This window comes from Vigna unguiculata, chromosome 8, assembly GCF_037176805.1.
Source record: "Vigna unguiculata cultivar grain cowpea cultivar isolate G323 ecotype 2 chromosome 8, ASM3717680v1, whole genome shotgun sequence".
Taxonomy (NCBI): domain Eukaryota; kingdom Viridiplantae; phylum Streptophyta; class Magnoliopsida; order Fabales; family Fabaceae; genus Vigna; species Vigna unguiculata.
In genome coordinates this window covers 40,390,725-40,413,207 of record NC_140799.1, presented here as the reverse complement: position 1 = coordinate 40,413,207, position 22,483 = coordinate 40,390,725, and the positions used below count along the sequence as shown (strand labels likewise).

Below are 22,483 nucleotides of genomic sequence, written 5' to 3'. Positions count from 1 at the left end.
CACTTATCAGTAAGTCAAAAAAATATATTTTTTATAAATACAAATAAATATTGAACATGAGATAACATAACTATAAATAAATTTAGGATGTAATGAACAGATTTTGGCCGAGAAAATTTTGAATTTTTTCTTGTAGTAGATACTAAAATTATCCCATAAATTTAATATGTATACAAATAGTGAAGAGTGTAACTTTATCAAAAATTACGAATACTAAATAAATTCACACACAACTAACATGATGTATAATTTTAATTCAATAATTAGATTGATTAAATTTATTTTTCATGCAACTTTTACAGTATAATATTTAATATAAGCTAAGAAACATTTTTATTTATAATAAAAATAAAAATTATAAATTTGAGATACACAAATATATATACAAGTAGTACAAGTTTGTAAAAGAGTCACATGAAGATTATAATGCAGAGGGGCAAGTTCCAATGTTGGGCCTTTGATGTACGGGCCAATTACAAATACAATGCTGGACAAGTACTACTCACACCGACTTTTTTTCTTACTCAAACATTTTTTTTAAATTACCCTTTTTAGCATATTGCAAAGGCCCTTTTCCAACTTCCACGAATACTAACAAAAATAAAATGTTAATTATTTTGAGTTTTATAGCTACACAGTAGTAGGATAATTTTCTCACAAACTAGTTTGAAAGTATGAAGTTTTTTATAACTATTTTAAAAATCAACAAATTTATTATACTCGTCACTTTATAAGTAAATGACAGTTTTATGAAAAAATAACCACAAGTTAAAAGTCTTTTAATTAAATTTGTTTACATTTTCATTATTGACAAATGTCTTCTTTTTTCCTTTAACTCATTAAGTCCACTTAAAGCTTTGAAACATCCAATTAATTACATTTATTTAAAACATATATATTATTTTTAGATTTTGTAGCATATAAATATTTTTGGGAAGAACCCATGAACTTGAAGCAGAGTGTGTCATTGTTCCCCAATTTTCGTGTGTTTAGTGTGAAGCATTGGGAAACACCAGTACACTATGCCTTCAGCTCAAGATCCATTCTATGTTGTGAAGGAGGAGATTCAAGAATCTGTAAGCATTTTCTTTTTCCCCATATGAAGTAGGTTTTGCTGTAAGTTCAATTTTGAAAATTAATTTTACTTGTTATTTTTTTCATAAATCATGTCGTTCTACTTGAAATTTCTGCATGATTTCTCTGTTACTCGTACAACTGGATCCAGTATTTTACGAGATTCCTCTTAGTTAAGCTTAGCTGAAACTATTAACTGGGATATTTTTGCTTCTAATATCATAAGTAATCGATCTGAGTATGCTATTTTTGTCTGCAAATTTGGGATTTTGAAGAAAACCCTGTTGCGATCTGTAACTGTTGTATGTGTAGTTGTAGCAGAAAACAGAAGTTGGGATTTTGTTAATGGCGGCATGAATTTTTTTTAGATGTTATGTAATTTATTGACTGATTAATTTTCATTTTCTGGTAAGATTGATAAGCTCCAATCTACATTTCGCCAATGGGAAAAAGCTGATGATGATGGCGAGCGATCTAATCTTTCAAAGGAAGTTCTTACTAGCTGTGAAAGTATTGATTGGCAGGTATACCAATTGTGTATGTTGAACCAATGACAAGTTAGTTGGCCTGTAAATTTTTGTTTTAAATGAGTTTTATTCATTCTTCCAGTATTGTGCTACCATCGATTGTAGGAATTTGGGTTTGGGTTTTATTAGATAGACATTCGAGGAATGTTTGGATTATAGTACAATCTAGGTCAGCGGGAAGGAGTATCTTTCTTTCTTGACTTGGGATATTTTTAGTGTAGGAAGGAAAATGAGGGATTTGTACTTAACCGTCCGAAATGCTTCTGTCGAAAGCTGTAATTTATGCCATGCACACGATATTCTTCTATCATAAAAACAAAAGAATATTTAACTCTGTGATCATTGCAATGATGCAAAATATATGTAAACATATTTGTTAAATTATATTGTTAATATTAAAGCTCATTAGTTAATAATAAAATGTATTATATTCATGTATTTTTATTTAATCACTCCATTTCTTCCCCGTTGTATTCTTTAGGCATCCAAGCAAGGAGAGCAAAATTTTCATTAACCTCTCTCCCTTTTCCCCTATTTGACTTTTCTCTTCCCTTTTGGCAATCTAGGAAAGGGGAAGGAGGGGAGTGAAAATGAAGTGAGTTGAAAATGTTTTGATTTTCAATCTTTGATGGTTGTTAAAGTCATAGTAGAAAACAGGTAGAAAGTTGATTCTAACTCTAGAAGCACACTCCTAGTCTATCCTCTCTTTGTCACACATCTTAGACTATTGTTTCTTTTGCAATAGAACCTATTCAAACTGCTGAAATACGATTTTTTGATAGAAAGGTAGATGAATTGGACAAAGCAATTTCTGTGGCCTCTAGAGATCCTTCTTTGTATGGCATTGACGAAGTGGAGCTTCAGAACCGGAGGAGGTGGACCAGTGATGCTCGTAGCCAGGTATCTGTAACTACTGAACTTGATTAAGAGTTAGGAGAATACTGTTACTTTTTTTCTCAACATAATGTACAATTGTTGGTGTGGTATTTTTCTATTGGTAGCTCACATTAGATTGCCTTCTCTCTCTCTTTTTATCTGTATGATGCTGTTGAATGATTGGAGTTCATTATTAGGTGAGCACAGCAAAGAAAGCAGTGGAAGCAGGAACACGCTCAAATATAACAAACAATGCCAGTCTAAATGGGATGCGCAGGGAATTAATGAGGCTTACTAATTCTCATCAATCTGGGTCTGACCCATATTCTACCCAGGATAATGACGATTTCATAGAATCAGAATCGGATAGGCAGATGCTTCTTATAAAGTACTTCTTTTCTCCCTCTTTACGTATGGCTTTTAATTAAATATTTGTCGTTTGTCCTCCTTTTAGTTGGCTTTGTGCACATCTTCGTGCACATTTTCGCTAGATTAAACTCTTTGCTAGCCTCTTTAGTGCATACAAGATGCTAAATTGTATTTTTGATTGACCGATGTTGCCCGCACCTCGGACCTTCCCTGTGCTTTTTTGAGACATAGGTCCTCCGTAAGAAATTGTGAACACATGAGCATATGCTTCTTCTGGTTCTCTTGTAATTATAAATTTCTGTTGTGTGAATTCATTGTTGCTAATTATTTGAGTTTTATTTGAATCTATTATCACTATCAAATAAGAAATAACAACTAAAATGATGGATTCCTTTTTCCTTTCCTTTGGAAGAAAAAGAAAATGGGGGAATGGAAAGACTGTGTCAGGTAGCCTTAATACAGCTAAAGGCTGGTATTAATGGTCAAGTGTCTGGGAAACAATCATCCTCTGGTTTCTACTTTAATTTTTACATATATTTTATCTATTGGTGCTCATAGGAGACAGGATGAGGAGTTGGACGAACTTAGTATAAGTGTACAAAGAATTGGAGATGTTGGACTTACTATACATGAAGAGCTCGTGGCACAGGTATACTTGGCATCTGAGAATATTTTTTGTCTGTGATCGTACCATTTTTGCTTATTGGGAATGCCTGGTTTTGTACCATGTGACTTGGAGATCACTGGTTTAAATCCCAGAAGCAACCTCTCCCCTTGCAGGTCAAGGCTGCATATTTCTATCATCTCAGAACCCCAATAGGGGGGAGTTTTGTCATGAACTGGGCTTCCCTTTTATTCTTACTATTTTGTTTCAAAAGTTGAAAGCTAGACAACACCGTTGCACTTAAGTTATGTGTTTCGTTTGAATGTTTCAATAAGAGCTGTATTCTAAATTCTAATGCCTTCTTTTTGTTTGTGTGAAAAGTTTCTCATTCTAAATTTGTCAAAACATTGATGTTTCAGGAGAAGATTGTTGATGAACTGGGTAATGAGATGGACAGTACATCTAATCGTCTAGATTTTGTCCAAGTGAGTTTCTGCGTCTAGTTTCCATTATCTCATTAAAATGTTTATGATCTATCTGGCTGATTGCTGTCATTAATTAGCAATAATATAAGGGGGAAATGTTGAATGTTAAAGCTGAATGCCTCTCATTGTTTATGATATCAGAAAAAAGTAGCAATGGTCATGAAGAAGGCTAGCGCAAAGGGCCAGATCATGATGATCCTGGGTTTGCTGGCTCTGTTCATTTTCCTCTTTATCTTGGTATTCTTCACCTAGTCATTGAGACAAAAGCTGTCGATACTCTTGTTTGTACATGAAAAAGGATCTAAAGCTTCTGTCAAGATACCAGATTATTGGGACATCCATTTTGTTTAGAAATCAAGTGCAAGCCTCTTTCGTTTGTTGAAGGCAGTGAAATATTTGTATTATGGTGAAAAGGGAAGCAATGTGCTTGAAAATATTACAAGAGGATTTGGTTTCTAGCAGTATAGACTGCTGATGTGACTTAAATGAGTTGTATTAGTTTTTAAGATTGCAATGTTTGACGTCTTTTTTTTTTCTTTTACAAGAACAGCGTGGTGTTTTGAATTCATACATGTACCAAGATAGAGATAGCTTTTGACAGATTTTTATACAAATGCACCCATTATTTACTTGCTCACAGGGACAAGAATGACGAGTTGCTGTTTTTAACACGTTGCAAAATGAAATGTGATAGAAAATAAAAAGCATACAAAAATACTGAAACTTATAAAAGAGATTCAGAAATTAAACTTGAAGAAATATATCGTAATTAAATTTCATGAAAATGTCTATATGTAAGCCTGGTAAGAAAACTAATCTGACCAGTTAATTTTGTGGGACTTGAATGTAATCTGTCCTGAAAAGTATATTAAGTTTCAATCACTTAGAATTTATAGTTTATTGTTCATATTTTATACCATTACATGATATTATTTTTTTTACGTAAAAAAATACCTCAAATTTAAATGATATGCTTCATTCGGTAGAAATCTCAAGCACAACTCATGATAAAAAAGAATTTCTTTGCAATATGATCAATTGGACTAGAATAATTTTTTTCCCCTTTTCTAAAAGGCTTTGAAATATTTCAACATAATGCAAATTGAGATCTTATCTATAACACTCAACCAAGCCAAGCATAAGACCAAAAAAAGGAACAGAATCTCCAAAGCATGCAATTTGAGTGTAAATTCTTCTTTCCATCGTTCTCTACCACACAAAGTATGTTGCGATTCTGTGCCTTCAATTACCACCACTCATCAACCTCATCCAGAATAAGATACTCCATCCACCAAAAAGCACTTTATATTCTGCTATCAAGAACCGTTACACTAGTTCCAAATATTGAAAAAAATCTTAAAACTAAGATTTTTAATTTCACTTTTGGCCATGAAAGTCAATACTTAACATCTACGGGCACAAACATTTATAGAATACTTACTGCATAAAACAAAAAGATGTTCTGCATGATGCAAAAAAAGTTGGTCCTAAAAGAGTTTCATTACACAATCACACGCACCCCTATATATATATAACAAACCACTACCTATTCTCCTCAATTCGCTTTTGCTTTCTTTGCAAGTCTTCCTTTTTCTCACAGGTTAGTCTCTCCTTCAACCATATAGTTCCTAACTTAACAACCATGGTCTGAAATATTGTGTTAGATCATGTAAAAGTTTCAACTTTATGTTTAATGTATTCACTAGTCTACGACTATTCACAAACCATGGAAATCGACACAATTTCCTAGTACATGGATAACATGTTAAACTAGTTTATTTCTAGACTAAGGAAAACTGTGATCACTGTACCATAAGAAAGACCTTTTAATCTTTGTTTTTCAGATTCTCGTATGTATACATCCCATGAAAGAAAAGAGTGTGAGGTGTTTAACGTTAATAATGATTACATGATGTAGTGTTTTAAGATTTGTTTTTATTAGAAGTCTCGTATCAACTAGATATTAGATCAATTTAAATTGATCTTATAAACTGATTTTGTGACCTTGAGTTAGATTTGAATGTCACTTCTTACCATGATATCAGATTCATAGATTAGAGGCTATTCTAACGAAATTTTCTTAAATCTATTTTATTCGTTGTCAGATGCTATCAGACCACTCATGGCATGCATGAAGCTTATGGGTTGTTTTGTACATTTTTTGTTGCAGGTGGGTGGTAAATTTGCAGGTGAATATATATGGTTGAAGTGGGTATTTTTCAGATCACAAGTAACAGTTTCGACCCATTTGCTGAGGCTAAAGATAGAGATGCCCCCGGGGCGAAGGAGTATGTGCATATCCGCATACAGCAGAGGAATGGGAAGAAGAGTTTGACGACAGTGCAAGGTCTGAGGAAAGAGTTCAGCTATGAGAAGATTCTGAAAGATCTGAAGAAAGAGTTCTGCTGCAATGGCAATGTTGTGCATGACAAGGAGCTTGGCAAGATTATCCAACTCCAAGGTGATCAGCGCAAAAACGTTTCTCACTTCCTCATTCAGGCTGCACTTGTTAGGAAGGACCAGATCAAGATTCATGGTTTTTGATCTACTCAACCTTTCTTCTACTCATCAACTACACCTATGACACTGTTTCTGAAATAAGCTAGATGTTTGGAGTATTTGGTCATTTTCTTTATGTATGAAGGAAAATCCCAAGATGGATGATCATATATGGCATAAATTTATTTACTCTATTTGGATATTGCACAATGAATCTGATATATATGATCTTTCCCTAATAACAAATATGATAACTGAAAAGATGAAAAATAACAAAATGCTTATGGTTATCCAAAGTAAAAGATTTGTTTTCTTCTAAATTTTGTGAAACCATTATTCACGAAAGACAATTTTCCTCAGTGTTGATTCTAAGCATTGCTACTGCTACGAATCTGTGTGCTAATGACTGCTGAAAGAACCATCTGTTGAATTACTTGATCAGTTCTGGCTTCCACAGCAATTTAGTGAATGGACAATTCCTCAAATCTTCCTTCAACTTGAAGAAACCAGAGCAATTTCTTAGTTGAATCAAGTTGCAGAAATTTTAAATTTTGCTGGCTATTTCCACGATTTTTTCAATAAATTCGTATTCGTACCTACAAAAAGTAGAAGGCCATTTAGTTCATTCATCTACAATTTTCACTTTCATTCTAACACTCATCAAAGTATATCTGCACAAAGTAATTGCCACCCAACAAAACACGAACAGCAAAAATCAAAGCCTTAATCTGCACAAAGTGTCTCCCCACAAGATTCCTGATTGATGAAGTCATATATAAACAAAAAATTAACAAATGGATGTCAAATTCAAAGGTTCATAGATTTTCAACAACGATGCATGCATCAAGTGATTACTATCAACTACTGCTTCCAGTAATAAAACAGACATCAATCATGAAAATAAGCAAAAAGAAGAGACAGAATAATAAATACTATTTACTGTACCCTGTTTTCATGTACCATCCTTTCAAGTTGGCGACTTGAAACAAAGCTGACCTCCATTTCTTGACCTTCTCAGAGTCCTTACCCATCACACTTTCATGTTCAGCCATGGCTTCACCATAACTATTTCTCAGATGCCTCAAATCAGACGGTAACACTTCGTAAAAGATGGGGCAAACCAGCTGGTTTTCCATCTCCATGCACTCAAGGATCCTCAGAAGATCATCGAGACAGGAAGGGGAACGAGCATAGTTTTCAGAAAAGACAATGATTGAAAGCCTTGATTTTTCTATAACCCCAACATTAGACTGTGAAGTCTGGTCCTCATCACTGATGAAGGTATGGTATCCACTTCGGCTCAAAGCATTGTAGAGAAAACCAGTGAAGGAGCGTGTATCTTCTCCACTAAAACTCAGAAAAATGCTGTAGCGGGGTACCACCGAGGTCACATGTTGCACAATCTTTTCGATGAGTTCATATTCATATTCACACCTACAGAAAGAAAAGTCCAGAAAGAGAAGCAGGTGCATTTATTTTTCTGTCAAAGTTTAAACTAGCAAGGAATATCCACTGTTCCTTTGTGTTGATTTAAACATATTTGAAAAAGTATCTGCAAAGAAATGACTTGATTTTAGTCATGTATACCAGTTTCCTCTTCTGAAACACCATCCTGATACGTTGGCGACTTCAGTCAAAGCCCACTTCCACTTTTCTACTTTCTCAGAGTCCTCCTTCCGAAACGAAGCTTCATGGTGAGCCATGGCCGTGCCAAAACTACCTCGCAGTTTCCTTACATCGGACGGATCGACATCGTAAAAGATTGGAAGAACGGCTTGGTTCTCTGTCTTCATACAGTTTAGGATCTTAAAAAGTTCATCAAGGCACCACCTGGAAGACGCAAAGTTTTCGGAGAGAACAACGATCGAAATTCTTGATGCTTCCAAAGCTTGAAGGATGGTAAGTCCAATGTGGTCGCCACCCTTTAACTCGCCAGCATCCGTGAAGGTTCTGATTCTGGCCTGCCGCAAAGCAGCATAGAGGTTACCTGTGAAGGTGTGTCCCGTGTCCGGTTCTCTGAAGCACAGAAAAACATCATAACGCGCCACCATAGCATCGCAATGAAATGAAACAACAACCACTCAAATTGGGTGTTATTGCGATTATTTAGATGTTCATAGTCAATGTGATCAGGAGAGTGCCCAGATGGGACCTACACGGTTTTGCTTAATTTCCAGATGCTGAAATAAAATACACTAATACCTACATGGTGTTTGCGAAGATCACTCGGTTAAAGACCAATATTTTAACCAACCAAGTGGCCATTAAAGATGGTTTTCTCATCAAGTTGATGTCTTTCTGGCGATTGGGATAATATTGTTTGAAGAGATTGACAAAGCGACGTGAAGAAGAGCTCAGATATTCTTAAAATAAACAAAAAAAAAAATGTTTCGGAATCCAATTTTGAGTTGTATATTATTTAGAGAAGAGAAAATTGAGTGTGGAAAAAATTAGCAGAAACTTGGTGATTGTTCGTGTTGCAAAAAGGAAAAGTTTATGGTATCTATTTTGCAAGAGGTGCATAGCACCATACATATATATATATATATATATATATATATATATATATATATATATATATATATATATATATATATAATCTATGGTACCAAGTGCCGTGAAGCAGAAAGTGTTGCTGTGCAACATAACACAATATTACAAGTGTTACACGTATATATATATATATATATATATATATATATATATATAGATAGATAGATATATATACTCTATCTGTCTTAGTTGTGTCTGAGAAGATTGCAATGTCTCAACGGCAAGTATTCAAATTCTGATTCATGGAACCTAAGCTAATGAAAATGTCCATGTGCTAAAATAGCACCACTCATCACAAAAGAAGATGCAGAAAGAACACGAAATGTTTAAAAGGAATACAAAAAAAAAACCATTGGAACTGCAACAGGGTGCAGAAACAACACTGATAAACACAAAGTATCAGTTGCTTAAACAGTCTTCATTCATTGTTCTCTGTAGATATCATTGGAACGAGGAAAGGACTTGATATATGTTTCCCACCTTCAATATTAATGAGCCGTTCCACAATCCTTTCTATAGATTCATGTTGGAACCTGCAAAAGTAAAAGGCCTTTTAATACATTTATCCCTATTCTTTCTCCTCAAAAACTACAATGTTAAGCTCCACTGATCAATCTTCTAACTAATGGATTGTGCTATGCAGAAACTGTTCCTAACAAAACAACACACAATACCCCATGTCAATCACTGTTTCTTGTTTAGCATTTTGATGTTTATTGTTCTTTATTTTTTTCTTACTATTTCTGTATTTTTGTTTCACAAAAATATTCCAGCAAACACCAATAAATACAGTGAGAAAATTCAGTGTTACAGACTCATTTTCACTGAGATGCTCTCCTTCCAAGTTGGTGATTTGAGACAAAGCAGACCTCCATTTCTGCACCTTCTCGGAGTCCTTTCCAAACCTGTTTTCATGTGCAGTCATGGCCTCACCATAACTTTTTGTTTGATTGCATACATCCAACTTTTGCACATTGTAAAATATTGGCCAAACCATCTGATTCTTGGTGTTCATACACTCGGTGATCTTGGCAAGTTCATCAAGACACCACGTGGAATATCCATAGTTTTCAGAGAACACCACGATTGAAACCCTTGAACTTTCAATTGCTTCCATGAGCGTTTGAGAAATTTGGTTCCCACCCTCCAATTCTTCATCGTCCATGAAGATTTTGAATCCCTCTCGGCGAAGGGCATTGTATAGAAAACCTGTGAGAGTGTAGCGGGTATCCTCTCCACAAAAACTCAGAAAAACATCATATCTTGGCAGGACTTGCACGGCTGCTTCCACAATCTTTCTGATGAATTTATATTCGTATTTGTACCTATAAAACCACAAACCCTTCTAATAACATTCAAAAGAGGGCTAATAAAGTTCACATTTTTCCACAAAACAAATTGGACCCAGAAGCAGAACTATAAATTTAACAAAGTCAACACTTTCTAAAAGATAAAAAGGTAAGTCATTCATGAAAATAATCATACCCCTTTTGGTAAAACCATCCACTCAAGTTGCTGACTTCAACCAAAGCTTCTCTCCATTTCTGCATCCTATCTTTGCAATAACTTTTTTCAAATCTACGCATGGCTTGGTCATATCTACCTTTCTGAAATCTTACCTCACTTGGATGCACTCCGTAAAAGATTGGCCACACGAGTTGGTTGGTCATCATCCTACACTCAAGGATGGCCACAAGTTCATCGAGACATCTTGAGGAGGATGCATATTCTTCGGAGAAAACAACTATGGAAATCTTTGACTCTTGTATTGCTTTAAGAGCAGAGGGTGAAAGATTGGTGTCATCACTGTGTAGCTCAGGATCATCTTCATGTTCTCTGAAAAAGGTCTTAATTCTCTTGCTGCGCAAAGCATTAAAGAGATTACCAGTGAAGGTGTAGCGAACATCTTTGCCACCAAGACTGAGGAAAACATCGTAGTCTTTTTGTTCATTGGACATGATGATGATTGAGAAAACAGTGGCACCAGCAGAATGGTGTCGTTGACTCTCTCACTCACTCTCGTCTCGATAAATTTCCTCACTAAGGAGAAAATTGTACACCATAGTATTCTTTTAGACTTAACCATAGAAAGATTTATTTTTAGACTTTCGAATCCATTATAATCTTAATATTTGTAATTAAATTTTTATTAGTTTATTTTATTTATTAAATACTCAAAAATTATATATTTTTAATTAAATTCTACAGTTTAAATTTTTTTATTAATTGAATGACACAATTATTATTTTATCATATTATTTTGTTGTCTTATTTATCTCCATTTAATAAAATATATGAAATTTTATGATTAATAAAATAATATTGTGATTAGTTAATAAAAAAATTAAATAAATAAAAATATATATAAATTTAATTAAAGATACTCAAATCATCAATGTATGAGAAATTTAAAATTTAACCAAGTTTTAGTTTTTATTAATCTTGGAGGTTAATCAGGGAAGCTTGTTTATAATTTTAGTCTCTTTCTCTCTAATTATTTTTTTCTTGTATAAACTAAAATTCATTAATTTCTTGCATTTTCTTTTAAATCCTATCTGCCTGCCAAATCATTTATGCCTTTAAATCATGTTTATTTCACATCACCACTAATTTATTTTTATAAATTTCTTGGTTTTTCTTAATTCAAAATCACACAAATTTTAAAAATTCGTGAGATTAATAATTAAATATATAATAAAAACAGTAATTGCGATAAAATATTTTATTTTCATAACAAATAATATCTTAGCACGTTTACAATAAATGCTGGAGAGGTTACTTACATTGTAAGGCATGATATGCGACGCAACATAAGTTCTACAATTTACATTAACAATCTCGAGGCATAGTATAAGTATTAAAAAGATATCATGTTCTTCATTCCAAACAAATTTTGCGTTTGTCAAAATAAGTAAAAGCAGAAAATTGATCATAGCGATGTTCCTTGAAAGAGATTTAACTAATTCAATTTGATATCAACTGGCCGCAAAATTTCATTGTTCGTAAAACCTCTGCTATAAAGTTCCAAAATTTGATCTATTGTTCACCTGTTTATATTCTGCACATCCTACGAGTGCATAGAATTTAACAATTTCAAAGCCAGAGCTTCTTGCTCCTCCAAAGTAGCCGCGCCGGAACTTGTACGTGCATTCCCTGCGATTTCATTTCTTTCACCCTCGTCACTGTCACTATCAAAGTATACTTTATTCTTTTTATGCCGTCTTTTAACAGTTTCGTCTCCTTCTGACCCAGAATTATCATCTTGGTCCTCCTCTTCTTCGTCATTCCCAGCTTTCCATTTCATCTTCTGCTTTATTCTTTTTTCTCTAAGCCGCTGACGCTCTATAATCTTGTCTTCCTTGTCAGCCTTCTTCAAATCATCGCGCATCCTTTTATAGTATTCAGCTTTTTGTTCTGTGTGATGACATAAAGACAGATGTGTCAAAAATCCAAGAACACCACACATTTGAGTTAACGATTTCAATGCCATAAAGTACGACAAGATTCTTGAATTCAAGAATGATTCAGAAAATATGAAATAGTTTTCTAATTGATAAACGAGTAGTTGGATGGTACATTTCCTGATTTACAAAATAAAAAAAATAAAAAAAAAAATTTGAAAACCATGCATTGAGAATTTGAGGTCCTAGCGGGCTTCAATTGATAGCCTTATACATGTACTACTAGCAGTTTCACTATACAAAAAATTATTACCAAGATTTAGAGCTTAGAATGGATATACCTGGGTCAAGCAGCAAAGCTTCTTTGCCACTTTGCGTGTCAGCTATCCTGGCTAGCGGAGGAAGTGTGTTGCCTTCATCATCAAAAACAACCCTGGTCCCCACTGGCCTGTGTACATTAATCTTGAGCTTCTTTTTCTTCAATACACGAGTTCCTGGTCTGCACAGGAAAGAACAAAATTGATAAGAACAATGAATTTGAAGTTCCACATAAATGGCTCCCACCAAGAAACATGACAAATGCAACTTCATGCCCAACAATACTATACGTTTGAACTTTTTATTAGCCATCATAAGATTTTTTATTTAAAGATCATTCTGCATCCGCAATTCAAAACAAGAAGACTTGTCCAGCCCCTTCAATAACCATATAAAAAGAAACCAACGCAGAGAATTATCAGAAGGTAATCTAAATTTTTTATCAGTACCACAGAAAACACATAAACATACATTATTTCTTCAATTTCAGATGACTTCACTTTGTCTTCATTTGTTGCAGGATCTGCTAACTGAAAAAGATCATTTTCGATTTCTTCATCCTTGAAAGGATCTGTGTCTATCTTGTTTCTAGAAACCTCCAAGACATTTTTCTTGCTTGAATCTTCTGGTTCAACTAAAATTGATTTTGTTGACACAACTTTAGATTTAATTTTCTGGTTAAGAAAACGGATTTTTGGAGTCATTGGTAAACCTAATGATGCCGAATACTCGTTAACAGGCAGTTTCATAACATCAAATATGTCTTTATCTTTTTGTAGATGGATGGATCTCATATATGTGATGAACGCCCTCTGAGCCCGATGCTGCAGGTCTGGATATTTAACCAGTAAAGACGCCAACAGAGTAGAAACTGGTTGCAGTCGTTCTTGCCTTGGCTGAATAATCATCAAGTACAAAAGCATGGAAATAAAATATGTCAGAAAAAGCATAATACTGATGAGAGCCAGACATAAAACAGAAAATCCAATGTTCAAATGAAGATTGAAATTGTTTGTCTACTACTAACTTTCAGGGCAAATGTACCTTAGTAAAATGCACTGGAACCTTTGCTGCTTTTAACTTTTCAAGCATTTGCATTTCCGATGGCAACAGAAATAAAACTGACTTTCCATCAGACTTATATCGAGCTGTGCGACCAACTCTATGTATGTAAGAAGCTACATTTTCAGGACAATCAACCTACAAATGCAAGAGAGAAGCGAGACTTAAAACATTAAAACAATCTTTCTGCTTCCAACATTTCACCTCAAAGCCCTGAGACTTGCTACAAGACAGAAAACACAAGCAGAATGAGACTCACCTGAACAACCCAGTCAACTGCCTTATTAAAATCAAGGCCTCTTGCGGCCACATCAGTTGAGAAGAGAACTGAGCGCTTCTCACAAAACTCAGAGTATATTGCCATTCTTCTTTCCTGTTTCATCCTCCCATGAAGGCACTTCAATGGTATGCCAGGGTGCAGTTTCTTAAATGCTTCAAAGACAAATTTTACCTATTAATAAGGGATGACAACATTATGGTAGATGGTCAATCTCAAGAATTTTGCTCCCAAAAAATACAAAATTGAATCAATCGAATCTAGTGATCAACAGAAGTCCTTTTAAACATAGAATTCCCCCCAGTTTCCATTTGAAGTCTTATGAGCACTTCATCCTAAAAGTCATTTAAAAACTTTCTCACTACAATAACCATAATCAGCACATATGAAAACCATAACAGAAGATTTATGAGTGTAGACAACATCCTTTGCAGTTACACGTGCAACAATGGAAATATTTGCTAAGCTACTGAATATGAAACTAACAAGCTAACTTTCAGTTTCAATGAGTGTAGACAACGTCCTTTGCAGTTACACATGCAATAATGGAAATATTTACTAAGCTACTGAATGTGAAACTAACAAGCTAACTTTCAGTTTAAATGATTAAACAAATTGCAATATCTCATTCCCTCAAACTGCATAATACTCTTGGAAATGATGACAAGCTAGTAGTAATCATGCATTTGGCTAATCATCAACAGTGCACTTTTCAGGTGGCATGATTTCCTTCATGAAAAGGAGCTTCTTTAACAGGAAAGAAAAGTGGAGCTACCTGTTTACAGCTTGAAAGAAAGACAAGTATTTTTGACTGTAGATGAGATTTTATGAAACTCCACAGCATATCTAGCTTTTGTTCAAGGGGAACAACCATCACAATTTGCTTCAAGAGAGAAGGAGTGGCTGTCACCGATTCTTCATGCACACTCAGATACTCTGGATCCTTCAAACTTAGTCTGGCAAGATCTTGAATTGACTTCGTTTGAGTTGCAGAAAAAAGCAAGGTCTGTCTACGCTTTGGTAGTTGAGAAATGATTGCATTTAGTTCCTTTTTGAACCCACTGTCTAGAATGCGATCAGCCTCGTCTAGCACCAAAACCTATACAAGGAAGACCATTCAACCATCATTAAATAAATACTTACATGCGTTGTTTCTATAATTGAAGAGGAATCCATGGTAAACTATTTTTTTATAATTTGTTTTCATAAGTTATTCTAGAAAGCTCACTAAAATATTATGATACTACCTTATGAAGGTATCATAAGCTATTTTCATAACGCTCTCTCATAACGCTTGGACAAAAATTTGTCATAAGATAAGCTCAAATAAATTACAATAAACTCTTCCAAGCATACTCCACTTCAACCTTGGTTGCTAAATCACCTAAGTACTAGCGTAGTGTCTACCAAGGATAAGAACTTTTTTCTGGCTATTATCAAGAAAGACAACTAGCACACTGAAGTGCTATAATATAAAACACACAAGGTAACAGAGTATGAAATAAAAACTAAAAATATGAATTATAACTCTAATTTCAAAGTCCAATTTGGATTAATCTTACACTATATAAGGGAAAAAAAAAGGCTATACTGACCTGCATTTGAGAACAATCAAAATTGGGAGTTTCATCCATGTGTTGCAGCAGTCTACCAGGTGTGCAGATCAATATATTGAGCTCGTTAACACGTTCTTTCTCCATTTCAACATCCTTTCGACCACCAATGAGAAGGCCAGCACTAAAATTATGGTGTTTTCCAACATCCTTCAACACATCAAATATCTGACCAGCCAATTCCCTTGTAGGCGATATAATGATGCTGCCAACGCCATCTTCAGGTCCCCATCTCTCTCTATACAACTTCTCCAACACCTATCATTCATAATCCACCATAAACAATTAACCATAACTCCGAGAGTAAATCCCACTGACACCCCAGTATTTCATGAGATTGCGCAGAACCCTTGTATCTTTTACTATCTCATTATCTCACCACTAATTCTCTTGATTGTTTAAAAATTGAAAAGCTTCCACTGACAATACTTATGTATTAAATTAACTCTCCTGAATTGTTTGAAAACACCACACCATGATCTCTGAGAAGGAAAACTGTGGTAACATTAGAAAAAACAAAAGGAGTTGATGCAATTTCACGAAACTTCAGCGTAATTTTCTCTAACTATAGATATCACAATTCAATATCCCAGTGGTTCAAAATCACATTTCCTCACTTTTCAGCAAATGCTAAGATTGTATAATTACCACAATATTTGAATTAATTAAAAAACCGAAGTGAGGAGAGAAAAAACGAAGCACTTACAGGGATAATAAAAGCGAGGGTTTTACCGGAGCCAGTTTTGGCGGCGCCGAGGATGTCTCGGCCACAGAGCGCGTGGGGGAGAGCAGCTCTCTGGATGTCGGTTGTGACAACGAACTTGGCTTGCCTCAGGGCATCCTTTGTTTTCTTGGAGAGCGGGAATTGTTCGAAGCGGGACGCGCCAGCATAGCGCGAGTAGGTGTTGTCTTGGAGGCGACCAACGGGGGAACTTTTGGTCAGTGGTGGAAGCGACATTGGGTTGGAGCCGGAGTCCGGTGGCTGGAACTGGATCCATGAATTCAACAGGTCTATCTCTTCCTGCTCTGAGACTCTCTGTTGCTTCCGAAACTCCTTCGATTTTGGTCTTTTCATTGCTCAAGCTTGAAGAAGAAGAAGAAGAAGAAGAATGAAGAGGCTTAGGTTTGCTATGTGTTGTTGGGGCAGAGAGAGAGGAACGGTGTAAGAGTTGGCGGCTAAAATACATTCCCCAATTCAAGAAATATTGGGCTGGCCCGAGTAAAGGCCTACCCGTTTTTTTTTTTTTTTTAAATAAATAATACACTTCCTAATTTTCTCCTTATTTATCTTTCGATTATAAAATTTCTTCTAATTATTTTATTTCATTGTAGTGGTGAAAATTATGAATATGTATGTTCACTTTTTATTTTATTATTGTTATTATTATACTATAAATAAAAGTATATTATTAAATTTATAAAAGTTAATTATAGAATAAATCAATTTTATAATTTTAGTATAGAATTTATTTTACTAGAATAATTTAATTGGATTAAAAATAATTATAAATTCTAAAATAATTATATTAATTAAAGATAATGTTAATTAATTGAATATAAGTCTAAATCAATTTTAAAGATCAACTGAGATTTATTTATATATATATATATATATATATATATATATTTAAATTGATTGATGTGAGATATCTAACAAATAAAAATATATATATTAAAAAAATAATTATTAAATAATTATAAAAAAAATCTTTAATATAGTTATAATGTTATACATAAGTAGAAATTTATATTTTTTATGTTGATTTTGTATCCGTCATATAAAGTTAATCTTTTGTGTTAGTTATTATTATAATTGTTATAGGAAGTTCTTTTAGACATTGTTACTACTCAAATAATAGAAGAATGTCATTTTCTTTTGGCAAGTAACTGCAATAGTTTGAATAATCTCCAATATATACACGAAATTGTAATATCTTCTTGTTGTTGCGTAATGTCACACCCTATCTACCATCTTTTGACTTTGTGTGCTTGATATGTAATGTAATTACATAGCATTTTTTTTATCATAATTACATCACATGAAATTATTTATTTTAAAAGTGATATTGATTAAGGCTCAAGGTTGACCTTCTTTATGTTTTTCCAAAACCCTAAATGAGAGAAAAGCACCAACGAGTTGTGCGCAAACCATTACACTCATGAGAGCGACACTTAGAGCATGAAAGCAAAAGTGAAAGCCACCAAAACAATAGTGATGAAGTGTTGTGCAATAACAAAGACGAGGAAATGAGATGAGAGACTTTGAGGAGATGAGGAGGAAAGTGAAAGTGTAGCGAGAACGAGAGCAACTGATACGATAAACGTGAAGTGCAACACGAAATAGAGAAGAGAAGAAGAAAATTGAATATATTAAGCCGATTATAGTGATGAACTAGTATAATATACGTATTTTAACTTAAAAATAATATAATAAATTTGTATTTTATTATAAAATTATCGTTACTCTCACTTGTTGCGATGGTTCCAATGATAACTCGATAAAAAATTATTGTATTTTAGTACAAAATTGTCACCACTCACATTTATTATGACAATTATAATGATAGCTAACATTGAAAGTCTCACTGTATTTACATTAACTCATCACGATAGGTAGATTATAACCATTATAATAAATTGTTAAAAAAACTAAAATTCGCATTATAAATATTTAATTATTTTTGTAAGTTTACATATAATTAGTAGTTACAACCTATAATTATAAATTCAAATTTTATTACATTAAAAAACAACATATGTAATTAAAATTTATTGTTAGTATTAAATTATTAAAATAAAGAAGGACATGTATATAATTTTTCTAAAATTATAAAAGCGTAAAAGTTAAAAAAACAAAAGTGCAATTGACATGGTAAAACTATATAGAAGATAGCAAAATAGTGAAAATATGATGTATTAAAAGAGTTATCAAAATAGTATTATATTCATGTTTTTTAATTAAAAAGGTAAATAAGTGATGCAAATGTATGAAGAATCTTGAAAGAAGTAGAAAGTGTATGGTGAAGTGAGGTGTGATGTTGAACCACATGTGGCTAAAAAACAACTAACCACAATCACTTCCCACATGTGGCTAAATCTCCACAACTCCAAACTAAAAGTCAAAATATAATCCAAGGCAATGCTTTTAACTCCATCATTATGTTTGCATAAACAAATATTTTTAGGAAATAAAATAAATTAATTTTATTCCATAAAAATTATAAATTTTTTATTTTATCTTTTAAAAATACGTTACCCAAATATGTCATTATTGGTTTGGATATATTACAATTTACATAGAAACATCCATTATATTTATTATATTATTTATTATTTTGATCATAGTTGTTATTAAATTGTATAGAATATTTTAGAAGAAGACAATAGTGAGAAGCCAGATGTCACGTGTGACATTGTGAAGTTCATTTCAATTCCAATGTTTTCATCTTATCTTAGTTCTGAGGCACAAGTTCTATAGTCTCTGTTTTCTTCCTCTTCTCACTCATAACGGTTACCATACACTTTTTTTTCTTGTCTTCACTCTACCTTTGTATGTGTGGGTTTGCTTTTTCTCAGAAATTGACTCTTCCATGTTCCTTCATTTCAGCTTTCTCAGGAGCCAAAGTCAATTACATGGTTAGAACTCAGAAGTGCTTCTTTGGTGGCTCTTCTTCAAGCAATTGCTGTGTGTGAGACTGATAAATAAAAAGACTAATGGTATAAACTCCCTTCAAAATATAGAACAAGAAACCCCCACCATCTTTAGTTTTCATTTTAAAGTTTGAAACTTTAACTGAAGGAAAATGGAAGTTCTGGGTTTTATCCATTCAGTTTTCCGAGAAAAAAAAAAACTGATTTTTATCTGTTGCTGGTGTTAGTTTTTACTGTATCTTGTTCTTAAAAAAATCCACTCTTGATTCTTTTGTGCAACGTGATATTGGTATTGGTCTTTGTTCATGGGATTTCTGAATGCACATTTAAGTGACAACGTACGAATTGTTCTGCTTTTGTTTTGTTTTGTTTTTCCAGGTGGCCTCTGTTAGCGTGTAGTGCTCACAGATTCTGTCATGGTGAATACTGAAAGTGGTGTTCTTTTAAGGCACAGAAGGTTTGAGAGCTTGTTGAATACAAGATCTAGCCAAAGTGTGGAAGAAACTCGAAAAGTTGCAGTGAAAGATGGAGGAGTAGAAGAAACGACAAAGAATGATGATGGGTGGGTTTCTGCAATCATATCTTGGATCAGAATTGTGACATGTTTTGTGTCTATGATGGTCACAACATTCATATGGGCATTGATCATGGTTGTGCTTATACCATGGCCCTACGAGAGGATCCGACAAGGAAACATCTATGGACATGTGACTGGTAGAATGCTGGTAAGTTAATGGCTGAGATATGTTCCTTTTTGCAGTAGCATAGTTACATGTTTTGAAACTTTTTGGGAAGCTTTTCAAGTTATGACTGATATCTGAAACATTATGCAGATGTGGATTCTTGGTAATCCTATAAAGATTGAAGGTGCTGAGTACTCTAACGAGAGAGCCATTTACATCAGTAATCATGCATCTCCAATAGACATATTTCTTATAATGTGGTTGACTCCTACAGGCACTGTTGGCATTGCAAAGAAAGAGGTTTGTTCTAATGCTCAAAATGTAAAAGAAAAACTTTTGGAAATGGATTTTATGGAGTTAGGATTATGTACTGGTTTTGTTGTAACGTTTAATGTTCTATGCTGAGCATTAAAAATACTCATACTTTTGCATACCAGAAAAGATCAGAAACAGGACAACAAAACCACAAAGAAACAGAAACAAGACAACAAAACGCAGTAGATAATCCAAATTCGATTTTATGTGCATCTCCTATCCATGAACATTGTACATGAATGCTTGAAATTTTCAATGTGTCATTAACATATATGCATTAGCACACCATGCAGCATTGGTAACCATAACTATTTACATTAAACTTTCTAGTAAAAAAGTGCACTCAAAGCTTTAGAAACTATGCAGATAATATGGTATCCATTATTTGGGCAACTTTATGTTTTGGCCAACCATCTTCGTATAGATCGATCCAACCCAAGTGCAGCTATTGAGTCCATGAAAGAGGTATATAACCTTGTAACCTTGTTCTTGCAGCATCTACAACATCATTTTTTGTGTGTAATGTTTTAATTTGTGGTTCTAATGTTCAGGCAGCTCGTGCAGTTTTGAAGAACAATCTGTCCTTGATCATTTTCCCAGAGGGTACCAGGTCTAAGAATGGACGACTACTTCCTTTCAAAAAAGTATTTATCTAACCTCATCTTTGCATTCCATAATTTTAGTGACATTCCATAAGAAGAGGCCTCTAGACTTTTTCTATATGGCAACTCAAACTCAATTGGCGACTTTATGATTCACCATTATTATCCAAGTTTTATGGATTCATCGGAGAGACACAATAGACACAATATAAGTAATGATTGATACTACTTTCAACTCAAAACCTTAAGACAATAACTTGATGAGTCTTTTTTCTTATACAGTATTCAACCTTCTGATCTTTACTCGATGTAACATTTAGACTCACACTTGAATCAGCAAATAGTTGAACTCACAACTTCATCGATCTTATTTATCAAAATTCTTAACCGAAGAATTGAATCCACGACTTTTCTCTCCTTTCTTTCTGACCATGAAGCCACCTTATCACTCATAATCATTTTGGTCTTGTTCATATGCTGCAATCATTTTGGTTATGCTTGAGAATCCATTATTGTTTGACTTGTGATACAGGGTTTTGTTCATTTGGCACTGCAATCGCGTCTTCCAATTGTTCCAATGGTTCTGACAGGTACTCATCTAGCATGGAGAAAAGGTAGTTTGCATGTTAGACCAGCACCTCTCAGTGTGAAGTATCTTCCACCTATTACTACTGAAAATTGGAAGGTTGATAAGATTGATGACTATGTTACAATGATACACAACATGTATGCTCAACACCTTCCTGTGACTCAGAAACCTCTTCCTTGAAAAGTTGCAGGGTTAGAAGAATCAGAATCAGAATCAATTTTAAGCTGAAGCATGTCTTCCAAAAGGGAACTCTTGTTAAATGCAATATGCATAAATTGGTTCTAACAAATTAAATAGCTAAATCCTTGCAAAAAGCTTAGCTACCATGTCTAATTTATTCTCATGATCTTAACTGATGTTTGAATTAACTGCTTTAAACTTCACTCGTCAATGTTTACCGTTTCGATCATTTTGTGAAACTTGTATGTTGTTCAAATTTTGTGAAGAATGCAAGCATCACAGTATTTAAGATTTTCTGATCATTGTGAATTTCATGTGCCTACAGAACAGTATTTAAATTTAATATATGTTTATTTGTATATTATAATTTGTTTATTTTATGCTATTTTATTTGAATTTGGAATATTAATTGAGATATTTAAATTTACTGTGTAATGAGTGAGCAAAAATCAGTTTGGAAAGAGATAGAATAGGAGAAAATAAATAAAAGAAAGTCATTTTTAAAATTAATTTTACACCGTTTTTTTGAAAGCTCTTTCTGTACAATGATTGCACTTATTAATCTGGCTTTTAATCCTCTTCCTTCGTACAACACAAATTATTTATATATATATATATATATATATATATATATATATATATATATATATATATATATATATATATATATATATATGCTTTCCTACATACTTTTTGAACTTGATCATTAAATAAGAGAATAAAAAGAAATGAAAAGAAAAACCCAAATCTTATCAGAAGATAAATGACATCGTCTTCATCATCACGTTGATTGTTTTTTTTTTTA

At 33.5% G+C, this 22,483-nt stretch overlaps 5 protein-coding genes and 1 pseudogene across 8 annotated transcripts; 3 read left to right on the top strand and 3 right to left on the bottom strand.

Moving 5' to 3' along the window:
- The first annotated feature begins 917 nt into the window (after window positions 1-917).
- Window positions 918-4,572, top strand: LOC114193326 (syntaxin-61-like). 3 transcript variants are annotated; one of them, XM_028083067.2, is made up of 7 exons: window positions 918-1,076; window positions 1,488-1,598; window positions 2,388-2,501; window positions 2,675-2,865; window positions 3,405-3,495; window positions 3,870-3,935; window positions 4,077-4,572. In XM_028083067.2, exons 1-7 carry the CDS (start codon window positions 1,023-1,025, stop codon window positions 4,185-4,187), a joined length of 738 nt encoding a protein of 245 aa, XP_027938868.1. In that variant the 5' UTR covers window positions 918-1,022; the 3' UTR covers window positions 4,188-4,572. The 3 variants fall into 3 exon arrangements, with proteins under 3 accessions (XP_027938868.1, XP_027938869.1, XP_027938870.1); XM_028083068.2 differs by having other exon boundaries at window positions 966-1,076; window positions 2,384-2,501; XM_028083069.2 differs by lacking the exons at window positions 918-1,076; window positions 1,488-1,598 and adding an exon at window positions 2,192-2,258 and having other exon boundaries at window positions 2,384-2,501.
- A 797-nt stretch (window positions 4,573-5,369) lies between these two features.
- Window positions 5,370-6,628, top strand: LOC114194399 (protein translation factor SUI1 homolog pseudogene; annotated as a pseudogene). Its single transcript, XR_014984117.1, has 2 exons — window positions 5,370-5,535; window positions 6,106-6,628. The product of XR_014984117.1 is annotated as a protein translation factor SUI1 homolog pseudogene (transcript).
- Window positions 6,629-6,634: 6 nt separating this feature from the next.
- On the bottom strand, window positions 6,635-8,926 carry LOC114194398 (TMV resistance protein N-like). Its single transcript, XM_028084587.2, has 3 exons — window positions 8,022-8,926; window positions 7,380-7,868; window positions 6,635-7,030 (listed from the first exon to the last, which is right to left on the bottom strand). The coding sequence occupies exons 1-3, from the start codon at window positions 8,483-8,485 to the stop codon at window positions 6,979-6,981; spliced, it is 1,005 nt and encodes a 334-aa protein (XP_027940388.1). The 5' UTR covers window positions 8,486-8,926; the 3' UTR covers window positions 6,635-6,978.
- A 273-nt stretch (window positions 8,927-9,199) lies between these two features.
- On the bottom strand, window positions 9,200-11,049 carry LOC114193367 (uncharacterized). Its single transcript, XM_028083129.2, has 3 exons — window positions 10,473-11,049; window positions 9,803-10,312; window positions 9,200-9,520 (listed from the first exon to the last, which is right to left on the bottom strand). The coding sequence occupies exons 1-3, from the start codon at window positions 10,943-10,945 to the stop codon at window positions 9,406-9,408; spliced, it is 1,098 nt and encodes a 365-aa protein (XP_027938930.1). The 5' UTR covers window positions 10,946-11,049; the 3' UTR covers window positions 9,200-9,405.
- Window positions 11,050-11,927: 878 nt separating this feature from the next.
- Window positions 11,928-16,822, bottom strand: LOC114195431 (DEA(D/H)-box RNA helicase family protein). The gene is made up of 8 exons (XM_028085905.2): window positions 16,365-16,822; window positions 15,641-15,916; window positions 14,821-15,144; window positions 14,028-14,219; window positions 13,751-13,906; window positions 13,178-13,602; window positions 12,730-12,887; window positions 11,928-12,401 (listed from the first exon to the last, which is right to left on the bottom strand). The coding sequence occupies exons 1-8, from the start codon at window positions 16,731-16,733 to the stop codon at window positions 12,055-12,057; spliced, it is 2,247 nt and encodes a 748-aa protein (XP_027941706.1). The 5' UTR covers window positions 16,734-16,822; the 3' UTR covers window positions 11,928-12,054.
- Window positions 16,823-19,144: 2,322 nt separating this feature from the next.
- On the top strand, window positions 19,145-22,053 carry LOC114193955 (1-acyl-sn-glycerol-3-phosphate acyltransferase-like). Its single transcript, XM_028083964.2, has 7 exons — window positions 19,145-19,168; window positions 19,266-19,375; window positions 19,688-20,034; window positions 20,143-20,292; window positions 20,674-20,772; window positions 20,859-20,951; window positions 21,442-22,053. Exons 3-7 carry the CDS (start codon window positions 19,726-19,728, stop codon window positions 21,676-21,678), a joined length of 888 nt encoding a protein of 295 aa, XP_027939765.1. The 5' UTR covers window positions 19,145-19,168; window positions 19,266-19,375; window positions 19,688-19,725; the 3' UTR covers window positions 21,679-22,053.
- Window positions 22,054-22,483: the final 430 nt, after the last annotated feature.